The 12,503-nt window shown below is 40.3% G+C and overlaps 1 protein-coding gene across 4 annotated transcripts in view; it reads right to left on the bottom strand.

The window, feature by feature from the left end:
- Positions 1–951: 951 nt before the first annotated feature.
- Positions 952–12,503, bottom strand: part of GALNT1 (polypeptide N-acetylgalactosaminyltransferase 1) — a 125,082-nt gene continuing 113,530 nt past the window's right edge. For 2 of the 4 annotated variants that reach the window (XM_027575533.2, XM_027575532.2), the window contains exons 11-13: positions 8,981–9,079; positions 8,383–8,517; positions 1,580–2,926 (exon numbers count right to left, since the gene is read on the bottom strand). In XM_027575533.2, coding sequence (XP_027431334.1) covers positions 2,780–2,926; positions 8,383–8,517; positions 8,981–9,079 — 381 coding nt within the window. In that variant the 3' untranslated portion in view covers positions 1,580–2,779. Of the gene's footprint in view, positions 2,927–8,382; positions 8,518–8,980; positions 9,080–12,503 lie in introns of all 4 variants that reach the window. The other 2 variants (XM_027575531.2, XM_027575534.2) reach the window with 2 other exon arrangements.

Here is a 12,503-nt window from a genome sequence, read left to right as displayed (position 1 = left end):
GAAGTCTTACATATTTCTTGTTAACATTCTAGGTATTTGATTACAGATGGTAAGATTTTAAATTTTAATTTTTAATTGTTGCTAGTATATAGACAGTACGGCTGAGTTTTGCCTCATTTCCTGCAAAATTATTAGTTCTGGTTGATCAAGCAAATTGTTGTTAAACTTTAGGAAGTCAGGGAATGGGAAAAGTGTTCTACAATTAAGAACACATCTAATTTTCCAGAGTAAAAAGTGACTCATTCTTTGCATACCTCTGCTCACGAAACACTGCCTTCTGATTTTCTTTTCTTTAAAAAACACGTAATTCTGGAGTTCAATTTGCTCTTGGTGTACTTCTTGAAAGATGGGGAGAGCACCAGACCTTTAGAGAAGAACTTCTGTTTTTCAGCTAAATGTAGAATAGGGAAATGAGGACATGGCCTACGTGCTGTCCTTCATTTTACTGTTTTTTCAGAATGCCAGTTAGAACAGAAAAACATTAAAATGGGTTGGGATTGGAATAGGTGAATACATTTGAGAGATTCAGATTATCCTTGTCACATTTATGAATTCTTCACTGATCCAATAATAATCCCACTTTTCATCCTTGACTTTCTTTCTGATTCATTCTCTTCTTCCCAGTTTGACTTGTAACAGAGTGGTTAGCATACTGCCTGATCTACAAATGGATATAATGACTAGGGATCCATTTTAACTTCAAATAAAATCAATGTAAGGCACAACTATTGAGGAATATTTTATATTTTCAAAGTATTTAGGAATTCTTTAATTAGAAAAATAAAGGCAATGGGATTATCCATCAGGTTCTAAAAGTACCCATGAATTAAATCACTCGCATCCCCCTCTTAAAAAAACAAAAAAACCAACAAAACCTTAAATCACATTTCTATTAAGCTTTCTTACAGTAAGAAATAAGACCAAGCTATACTAGAGTACAAAAACCTGAAATTCTGAGCATGAAAATAATTTATTAGACATCTGATTTATTCAAACATTAGGTCTACTGAAGACAGAATTAACAGAGCTCATGGAGTAGGGGGGAAAAAAAAAACCCAGCACCTGCTTCACTGCAAATTTCCTGGGGACAAAATTTATGCATTCTGTACTACAAACTTACCCTAAAGCATCCATATGTGCTTGATATTCTTGATACTGATTAATTTGAATAGAAGATGAGAAACTTTCCATACACTCAACTTCGCAAGTAGCATTAGTGATACAACTTTCAGAAACATTCTTAGGCACAAGAAATAGCACTGCCTGCAGTGAGAGTCTTTGATAATCAAAGAACAGAACGTCACGAAATATAATCTTACAAACAAGAAGGAAAATACACACACTTTTGCCAATGAACTGCTTTACATATCAGGAGAAATGGCACCTATGAGATCTATGAAATTAAAACTGTTTACTCAACTTTTAATTGATTCTGAAGTTATTTTGTGGTATTAAAAATCAGAAAAAAAGGAAAATGGATTTAACCTAAATTAGGAATTTAGGAAGAAATGCAGGACTAAGATGGAATAGTAGCTGCACTTCTTTGGTTAACTCATTAAAACGATGTCAAACATTTTCAGTCAAATTTTATTAAAAAAAAAAAAACAGATCATCATTACAATTCAAGAACCTAATCTAAATACGCACTTGACAATAAAGCACATCTGAGTATGGAGTGAAAAAAGTTTTCCAAAAAACCATCCAATGTATCCTCTCCAAATATCCAAATCACTTTTGCAGGCCTTTTGTTGCGTGAAATCATAAAGAACTGAAGATTTATTGCTGCGAAAATAAATCTGTAGTACAGTAGTACGAATCTTGGGTATTAAGCATAATCAGCTGAATCAAGTTAAGAAGTTTAAAATCTAATAAATTTGTGTGTGTGAAAGTCTATAAGCCAGCTGACCCAAGAGCAACTGAGAGATCTAACGTGTTCAGTGAGACCAGACATTTTAAATCTTCATTCTTTGAAGGCAATTAAAAATTACAATTCAACAACCCATAAACCAAATAAAAATACTTGAAGAAAGCAATTAAAACTACGTTCAAAGAGCCATTTTTTTTTCAGCTCAATTTCAGCACCCCAAGGAAAAAAAAAAAAGCATCCATGACTATCACAGATGAAAATGAATGTCATTGGAATCAGTTATTTTTCCCCACTGAGGTATAAAATCTATATAGAAATTTGATACTATACTATAACAAATTGTACTTCTCATAGTTCTGTTTTAATTTCCTTTAAACCCTGTTTAATATAGTTTCTTCTTAAATTGTAAAAATGTTGTTTTCATGATTCTGAAACTGGTTCCAGTTCTTTTTCACTTATTTTTATAACAATATTTAATATACTGGTTACCAGTTCTAATCAGAAAAAAAATCCTGGAAATCTCTTCATTATGACAGCACATTCAGCAGCAGTTACTGATGTGCAAGCAAACCGTACAAGGTGCAGCTCTGGAAAGCACATTTTGTTGATTGCTTCATTGTCTGAATATTCTTTACCATGATTCTTGATGAGAGACTCTTTCAATCTTGTAAACATCAGTGTGCACGTCTCGCTACTATGTAGTTTCACGTCCTTAGACAAGGCGGCTGGTTCACAGCTAGTGAAAAGCGAGAGGAGTCCAAGTTTTAATGGCTGATAAACCTTACATCCCCGCAGGAGGAAAGCACTTTTCCTTTTTTGCTACTTAAGAATGTGGCAGAAATGTATGCTGAGGTAGCCCAGTCAATCCTTATTTTTTTTTCTTTTTTCTTTCTTTTTTTTGTAAATTTGGTCTCAGAATATTTCTGGAAGGGTGACGTTTCGAAGAAGCCACTGCTGGGACCGGCTTCCATTGCAGTCTCTTATGCTGGGCACCTGGCTATCCTCTTCTGTGGCTTTATCCAGGCACTGATTACTGTTCACATGCTGCAGGGTTAATTTCTGAAAGTGACAGAAAAGAAATCTTAACATGAAAGTGAAAAAACTCACACATCTCAACCATCATTTTTGGTGAGCATTAAATTGCTCTGTAGAAAAAGTGTCTACATAAAGACCGCTGTAAGAGCTATGTGGGAGGGAGAAAGGCCCTGGGGTACGGTGGGTTACACTGAACTTGAAGTAAGATGACCAAAATGCTAAGTCCCAATTCTGTACAAGCTCTAGAACACTGTGAGAAATTTCACTTTTTGTGCTTCAGCTTCCTAAAAAAAAAAAATCAGATTAGTGGTTCCTAATTTAGGATCCTCAACCTATTTTCAAAAAGCTATTTCAAAATTACTTCATTTCCCTGTGATAAGGCTGTTCAAATTAATTCTGTGATTCCAAACCTCAAGTCCTTAGAAACTCAGGTCCTTCAGAAGACTCAAAATCTTAAGAGATTTTAAGATTGATAAAGCAGCCCTTAATAAATGGCTGAGAGATGTAGCTGTATCATTTCCTATGTACTTGTCTGCACTATGGACTTGATTTTTAGAGTAATTTCAAAACGTCAGGACAGAAGAGTGTTATGAGTGATTAATGGAGGTCAGTTCATGTGTCTGTTACTCAAAGCAGCCGTGCAGGAATGTGAATCAAGTGTTGTCCTATAAACGTATACAACTATAAGGAAATGTGAAATGTGTTTACTAACCCACATTTATCTGACTCTTACTCATCCCTCTATTTTAATGTAATTCTTTTATCTGGAGCGTGGCATTTTCATGGGGACTGTTGTCACTGTACTCAGAAGAGGACCCAGTCAGCACTGACTAGTCTGCATACAGAAAAAACCTGATGAAGGCAACTGGACAAACAAGTGACAGTTATAGCTGTAACCTCTGAAGGAGAGGATAAACGCTATAATTATCATTGCCTAAAGTCTATTTGTAACCTAGAAAAGATAATTTGCTGGCCCTTGCCCCTAATCTCTAGATATAAATGGGTCAAAATCTGCATTTTACTCTAGAAAGGACAGCTATCCCAAGCGTCAAAGCACAAGAACCTGGTGTCATAAACTGCAGGCAATATAGAATATAAATAAGACAGATTTAAGAAAATACAAATTTAATCAAAGATAGTATGGTATTGTGCAAAGAATCCTGGATCTAGACTTCCAGGTTTGTCTGAGACATGCTTACATCATTTTATCTGCTCTGTGATGCTGGGTTCTATTTCTAGGGTTCCTTTGGAACCTACAATGTCACGATTTTAGGTTTATAAAGGGGACCTGGCTGGCTCAGGAGAGCATGTGACTCTTCATCTCAGGGTTGTGAATTGGAGCCCCATGCTGGGTGTAGAGATCACTTAAAATATTTATGTCAGTAATTTATTATTATTTAATTTCTCCAGATTGCTGTCTCTGACTGACGGAGGCAGGACAATGCTGACAGGCTGTCCCCGAGCTCCCTAGGCAGCTGGCTGAGTCTGGGGGAGCTGCAACGTGGTGTGACTCCTACCTCTGCCCAACTCTGTCTTCTCTCTCCTTTTCACAGGTGTTGGTCCAAAGGCTGCCACTCCTTAATAAACACTGTGAAAACTAAGCTTTATCTCCGAGTCTGCTTGTGGTAGAACCCAGCCTGCAAACTAAAATTTTATCTCAGAGAAGACTCCATGCAAAGGGCTCCAGAAATTTTAAAACTTTACGCTCAAGCCACAGCAACTTCTTCCTAGAAACATCGCCAAAGGCAAGGGAAGCAAGGGCAAAAATGAACTATTGGGACTTCATCAAGATAAAAAGCTTTTGCACAGCAAAAGAAACAGTCAACAAAACCAAAGACAACCGACAGAATGGGAGAAGATATTTGCAAATGACATATCAGATAAAGGGCTACTATCCAAAATCTATAAAGAACTTCTTAAACTCAACACCCAAAGAACAAATGGGCAGAAGACATGAACATTTTTCCAAAGATGACATCCAAATGGCCAACAGACACATGAAAAATTGCTCAACATCTCTCGGCATCAGGGAAATCCAAATCAAAACCTCAATGAGATACCACCTCACACCAGTCAGAATGGCTAAAATTAACAAGTCAGGAAATGACAGATGTTGGCGGGGATGTGGAGAAAGGGGAACCCTCCTACACTGTTGGTGGGAATGCAAGCTGGTGCAGCCACTCTGGAAAACAGTATGGAGGTTCCTCAATCAGTTGAAAATAGAGCTACCCTACGGTCCAGCAATTGCACTACTGGGTATTTACCCCAAAGATATAAACGTAGGGATCCGAAGGGGTATGTGCACCCCGATGTTTATAGCAGCAATGTCCACAATAGCCAAACTGTGGAAAGAGCCAAGTTGTCCATCAACAGATGAATGCACACACACACACAAACACACACACACACACACACACACACACAGGAATATTATGCAGCCATCAAAAGGAATGAGATCTTGCCAATTGCAACGACGTGGATGGAACTGGAGGGTGTTATGCTGAGCGAAATAAGTCAATCAGAGAAAGACATGTATCATATGACCTCACTGATGTAAGGAATTCTTAATCTCAGGAAACAAACTGAGGGTTGCTGGAGTGGTGGGGGGTGGGAGGGATGAGGTGGCTGAGTGATAGACATTGGGGAGGGTATGTGCTATGGTGAGCACTGTGAATTGTGTAAGACTGTTGAATCACAGATCTGTACCTCTGAAACAAATAATACAATATGTTAAAAAAAAAAAGATCGCAGGAGGGGAAGAATGAAGGGGGGGAAATCGGAGGGGGAGATGAACCATGAGAGAGGATGGACTCTGAAAAACAAACTGAGGGTTCCAGAGGGGAGGGGGGTGGGAGAATGGGTTAGCCTGGTGATGGGTATTAAAGAGGGCACACTCTGCATGGAGCACTGGGTGTTATATGCAAACAATGAATCATGGAACACTACATCAAAAACTAATGATGTAATGTATGGTGATTAACATAAAAAAAAAGACTGGGGGGGGAAAAAACTTTACACTCATAACTGGTTCTTTCTAAATCCCCTAAACCCACTTGAGCTCCTTAACTTCCTTACCACACATCTACTTTTGGAATAACAGATGCGGCAGACCATGTAGCTCATACACAGGCTACCACTAGCCATTCCCACCTCCCGCCTCCACCACACTGCCTGTTTAACCAGCCTCCCTTTCAGCTGGCAGAGGGGGCGTCACGATGGGATCAAGTTCTGGCCCATAAGACATAGCGGAGTCTGGGGGGGGGGGGTCCAGGAAAAGCTCTGGCTTTCCTGATAAAGAGCAAAACATGGCAGAGGTGGGTGTGTGATGTCCCTTCTTCCCTTCCTCCGCCCTGCTGTCGGGATGTGGCGGTGAGGGTGAGAGCTGCAGCAGCCATTGTGGCCACAAGAAAAGGCCGGGAACATGCAGCAAACTGCCCCTGACACCACTGTGCCACTGAATCTCTACACCAGCAGCCACTTACCTCCAGGCTTAGTAAGAAGAGTAAGCCCCTATCTGTTCATGCTACTATAAACAGGTTTTACCCTTCCTAAGTAATACACTGTCACTTTTTAGTGAACATACAACTGGGAGGCTTGTTAAAGATTTATTTTAGGGCGCCTGGGTGGCTCAGTCGTGAAGCGTCTGCCTTCAGCTCAGGTCATGATCCCAGGGTCCTGGGATTGAGCCCCGCATCGGGCTCCCTGTTTCACGGAAAGCCTGCTTCTCCCTCTCCCACTCCCCCTGCTTGTGTTCCCTCTCTCGCTGTGCCTCTCTCTGTCAAATAAATAAAATCTTAAAAAAAAAAAAAGTGTATTTTAAAGTATGAGCTGGGGGGGGGCAGAAGGAGAGAATCGCAAGCAGACTCCCCGCTGAGCGCAGAGCCCCCCATGGGGCTTAATCCCACAGCCCTGAGCTGCAATCAAGAGTCAGACACTTAACTGACTGAACCACCCAGGTGCCCCTCATTTTTAAAATAACCGTGGGGTGCTGCTGGCATTTAGAGTCTGAAGTCAGAGATGCTATACACCCTGCAGTGCTTGGGGCAGCTACACCCAAAACGGCAGTAGCGTGTGCCCATGAAAAACCCCAGAAGAGGTGATTCAGGTCATTTCTATTCTAATGGTCTACTATTAACTGGACTACTGTTATAATTACTTTTACCATAATTTGACAGTGTGGAGGGAGACCCAGGATTTATAAAGCACAGTCTCTGCCCTCTAGAAGCTAACAGTCTAACAGTGGAGAAAAGATTGGAAGAGAAACAAGGACAAAGCAGCTCAGCATGACCGAGGTCAGAGAGGATTATAGCTAGAAAAGAGGGAGCTGATTTCTGGCTGGGATTCAGGGAAGTGATGTCAAAGCTGGGCCATCAAGAAGTAGGATTTGTCAGAGGCAGAGGGAACTGTATGATCTTCAGTGTAGGTGCGAAAGTACAGGGTATGTTCCAGGAACAGCAGGGTTGATGATTAAAGTAGACCAGGGTTTGCATATCACATAGTACAGGGAGAAGACAGCCAAATCAGAACTTTGCACATCTCCATGGAAAGGGCAGAATGAAGAAGCAGAGTGGTCCAAGCAGACAGAGAGAGAGGGAGAGCTAAGAGAAGAAACTAAGCAATAGTGCATCTAAAGCCAATGGATAAAAGAATTTTAAAATCTCATCTGTTTTGCAACAGTAAATGCTAATAAAGAAGTTAGGGGAAAAGAGACAGGAATGGTCCTGGCTTTGCACCCAGGAGCTGTTTTGGTAATGTCTGGCTGAGGCAGGAGCTAAGGCTGGAGAACCAGAATGAATGAACGAATGTTGGCCACTCACTTGCTGTTGCATAACACACAATGAAATGCAGAAAGTAGGAAGAGAAGTCTTTCCTAACATGAAAGAGAAAATAATGCATGTGCAGTGGAAAAGGAACCAGAGAAATACCTACTGAAGATTCTGGAGCCAGTTCCAGAACTATAAAGCAGAAGCACAGTTGGGAGGTTAGGCAGATACAAGGCACAGTAGAAAGATTATTGGGGCCGCTTTGACTTTATGCACCGCTGTGTGAGTACAACATACAGTGCGTGGTGAGTGGGAGACCTTCCAGAGGAAAGCAAAGATAAATGTAAAAAGTTTTATTATATGTCACAGAAAAATCATCACAAGCCAGAGAATTTCATTATCTAAAGCTCACGTTTTACTTAAGTGTTTCAGTAATTTAAACAGCCTACTCCTGGCTCCATTTCTCCCACGCCAAATGACAGAGCTTGAGGACAGACAGAGGGAAGAGTGGCTCTAGTGGTAGCAAGGACCAGGGACTGGAGGCAAGGTCAATTATTGGGGAGATTAAAACATATTTATTTTATTAGGTTGTTTTTCCCATCTGTCCATTTTTAGAGTGTAAGAACAATTTGATCCATATTTAAACTCTACAAGAATTCATTCTTCTCGCTACAAAACACACCTAATTTCATTCCTATATGCAACTGAATAACTTACCACTGGGTCATACTCCCAAAGTTGGTTGCCTTTTAGGTGGTGGCATTTGAGCATTGTGACTGGGCCATTAAGTTTGGAGACATCCAAGCAAAGGTCATCTGTTCTAATTTCTTTGTTGGCAGTATAAGAGAAAACCTGAAAAAGAGGCACACATATTAAGCTTTAACACTAAAAGAAAGCAGCCAATAATCTGTCAGAAAAAAACCCGAGATATGTGATTTTTGAACTTTATCAATGTAGTATTAGCAGAATAAACGACTCAGAAAAGCTACCACTAATTTTGCACAGAGGAAAGAAAAAATGACCTTGAGTTCTCTGTATACACTGAGTGTATTATCAAGGGCTGTCATCTGTTTGACTAAAAAGGGCAAAGTAAATCTCATGCACAGCAATGTAAATACAGTTCTCACAAAGGAGCCTTTTACAAATGTTTCACTTAAAAATAATTATTAGATTGAAAGCTCCCTTCTCCTAAAAGATCTCTATTATTGTCTCTTCATAGGTAGGAAAATATTTCCTGAATGACATGAGATAAAAGGGGCAGAACATAAAACAAATCCAAAAATTATTCCTTTTAAAGCTTTACTAAAATACTCACCTGGTTACCTCCCATACCATGACAGTTAAAAATTCCAACTTTTTCATTCTCTTTTCTAGCCATGTTATCTAGACACTGATTTGTTTCCACATTTCTTATCTATGGGGCAATAATGAAAATAGAAGTTAGAGGTAAACTAGACAAACATACATACAGATATGTATGCACATTAAAGTCAACCTAAACTTTCTACTACAAATGTACACACAGTGTAGACGGACAGCAGAATGCTCTGTGGCCTCACTGTGCTCTCAATTCCTTCTAGTTTCCCCACATTCCAAGTTCCATCTTGATGACTGTCTTGGAAAGAGAAATAAGAGATGTCCTCTTGTTGGGTAAGATATTTGGTAATCGTCAGGATATGTAATGACAACTGAGGTTCAACATTATCAGGGACCCTTAAACTAAAAGACGTGATGAAGGAGAAGAATGGAGCTTTTCATCATTGGAGTAGATACTCCTCAACATAAATACGATCCCAATGTTCTCCTTAATATAGCAGGAAAATAACTACTGAAGGGATGGTTTAGAAATCTGATATAGTACCTCCCTATGAAAGTTGTTTTAGAATGCACCTAAATTATTTGAGAGTAATGATGATTAGAGAGGGCATCCAGTAGTTTTAAGTTTTTAAAACAGTGGGTTTCACAAGCAAATGTGGATACCTCAACTTAGCGCCTGGGCAGGGAGAAATGTGTGGAATGACAGCAAGGTAGACAACCTCCTGTGTTGGCTATTTGTGTTCATGTCTCCAGCACTGTCTGGTAGAACTTTCGTTGACAGTGGAAGTGTTCTGTACTTGCGCCATCCAATACTGTAGCTACTAGCCATGTGTGGCTATTGTGTATTATATTTTTTTCTTTTACTTCTTGCTACTGAGCACTACATATGTGGCTAGTGTGACTGAGGAACTGACTTCCAAATTTTATTTTAGTTCATTTAAATACAGCCACATGTGGCAAGCAGCTACCACACTGGATGTGCAGGACTAGATGCTGACACATAGGATAAAGTCTTCCACAGTTTGAGAGGGACTACTCGTCAAGGATGGGAAACAATATACACACATGTTAACGAAGCCGAGTTATCATATCCTTAGCCCTCTGTGAAAGACTCATGAAGTGCCCATGTCTGGTTTATACTTTCTGGAATTAGGGGATCTAATCTTAAGGGATCTAAATTATTTCAAGGAGGAAAGTTAGCAGGCTAAAGGTCTTTTTTATAGGATTTATTTATGTCTGAATAACACCTTTCCTTACAGAGCCAGACCAAAACGGTCACAGGCACCATGAACAAATATGAGAATGCCAATGGGTGAGGAAATAGGAAATAGGAAGCTTTCTACTTGGATCATAGCAACACCTGAACTGAGGTGGTCGGGGGGGAAAGGTCTCCACTGCTGAGGTATGTGGAGGCAGGTGGGCAGGAGTGAAAGCTTAGGGTATGGGGACATGCAGATGGGGGCTTCTCTCCTTACTCTAGCATTACTAGCTACGAGACTGTGACCGGTTAGCACTCTAAGACAGTGATTTCCAGAACCATGATCTGAACAAAATTATCCGGCCAAGTGTTGACACATGTGCCACTATACAGGGGTTTTGTGATCAAATGTGTCTAAAAATTACCAGATTAAACAGATTTAAACAGGTTACTTCGCTGAAGGACTTCTCAAAGCTGTTTACTATCCTGTGCCTCTTGGCAGGGTGGGGACTGGTGGTAGAGAAGGACGTAAGATATAAAAAGCAGTATTTCCCAAACATTTCTGGCCCCCAAACCTCCTCCCTCCTCCCCCATCCCCTGCCTTTCTAACCGAGCACCTTGGGAGGCGTTCTTTAGAACACAGTAACTGGGAAAGCTGGCTCTAAGAACCTCAGCTTCTCAGCCTTGTACCAGGGGTACTAATCTCTCTCAGGTTTGCTGAGAGCTCTCACTGAGGTAACACATGCTGAAGACTAACAGAAACTGACACAGAGTAGGCCCAGGGTAACCGTCAGGTTTTCTTTCTTATCCATACATCGCGCAACTCTTCAACTGCTTCTGAAGTAACAACTTAGGTGTACATGGCTATCATTGCAATATTATTTTTGACCTTGGAAGCTGAAAATAACTGTGAACACACTCATTCCTGGGAAACAGGCAGGAACCCAGAGGTTTCTTAGTTTTTGCTCAGTCTCCCCCAGAATCTTGGTACCTCCACCAGGTGGAACAACGTGGGCAATTAAAGGATTTTTGGAATCTAGTATAATGGCATCTGGATTCACTTTTCCCCCCTCTCTGCCAGAAGAGAAATATTGGTTGGATGTGAGAAAGAGCATGGGTTAAAAGTATAAGCTCTCAAACCCTACTGCCTATGTTCATGGGTTAAAAGTATAAGCTCTCAAACCCTACTGCCTATGTTCAAATCATTTTCTCTTCCATTTTGTGGCTATGACCTGAGGATGTTGTTTAAACCATTTATGTATGCCTCAATTTACTGTCAAGTGGGGATAATAGCACCTATATCTCATAGTGCTGACATGAGAATAAAATGAGTTAATGTTTGTAAGGCACTCAGACAAGCACCTGACACAGAGTTCATGCTCACTAAATCTTAGGGTTATTAGATCTGCCTAGAGAAGCCATCGGTTAGTCCATAATACTGGCAAAGCTGTCAAAAGGTCTGACTTATTTGCTTTCTGTGGTTGTTTTTTAGAGTATTTATCTCCTTGATTAACAGTTATTAAACATCACAATGAGACACATTTACTCAGTTCCAGGTCCTATAGGAGCTATAAGAGTCAGACTTAGTGAAGGCAGAGACTAAATTCATACCTCTCATTCTCCTTTCTACTCTAAAATCCTGTGATTTCAGGCTTCTCTAGACCCTTTGAAGTATGACAAAAGATCCCCAAAAGGCTGAATTCCAATTTTTAGCATAGTAAAGCTCACACAAGTGGAGGTATGATCCCAGCATGAGATCCCCAGCTGCACTAGGCTGGGTGCTTAAGAAGGACCCCAGCCCCAGAAGTTAGAGCTTTAATCTGCATAGGGTGGCCTGATACTAAGGGCAAACAAGCTTAAGACCATCTGCTTCGTTAAAAAGGCAGTGATAAGCAGGCCATGGACAGTAAAATCTTCTCCTTTCATCGAAAACCAGCTGGCAGCAAGAGGCAGGTAAAGAACAAACTTGCCTTGGCAATCATCTACTGTGGGTTAGACAAGTGGCTCTTTGAAAAACGCCTATATTCTGGCCCAGTGAACAATGGCTAGGTGTTATCCAAAATTGGGTCAGTTCAAGGGGAAAAAACAACTCATTGTCTATTCTAAAGGCAACTTATACTCACAACTATATGGTCAACTAATCTTCGATAGAGCAGGAAAGAATATCCAATGGAAAAAAGACAGTCTCTTTAAAAAATGGTGTTGGGAAAACCGGACCACTTTCTTACACCACACACAAAAATAAATTCAAAATGGATGAAAGACCTAAATGTGAGGCAGGAAACCATCAAAATCCTAGACGAGAACACAGGCAGAAACTTCT

This window comes from Zalophus californianus, chromosome 14 (assembly GCF_009762305.2).
Source record: "Zalophus californianus isolate mZalCal1 chromosome 14, mZalCal1.pri.v2, whole genome shotgun sequence".
Classification (NCBI taxonomy): domain Eukaryota; kingdom Metazoa; phylum Chordata; class Mammalia; order Carnivora; family Otariidae; genus Zalophus; species Zalophus californianus.
The sequence above is the reverse complement of the archived record's forward strand: the minus strand, read 5'-3'. Positions and strand labels throughout refer to the sequence as shown.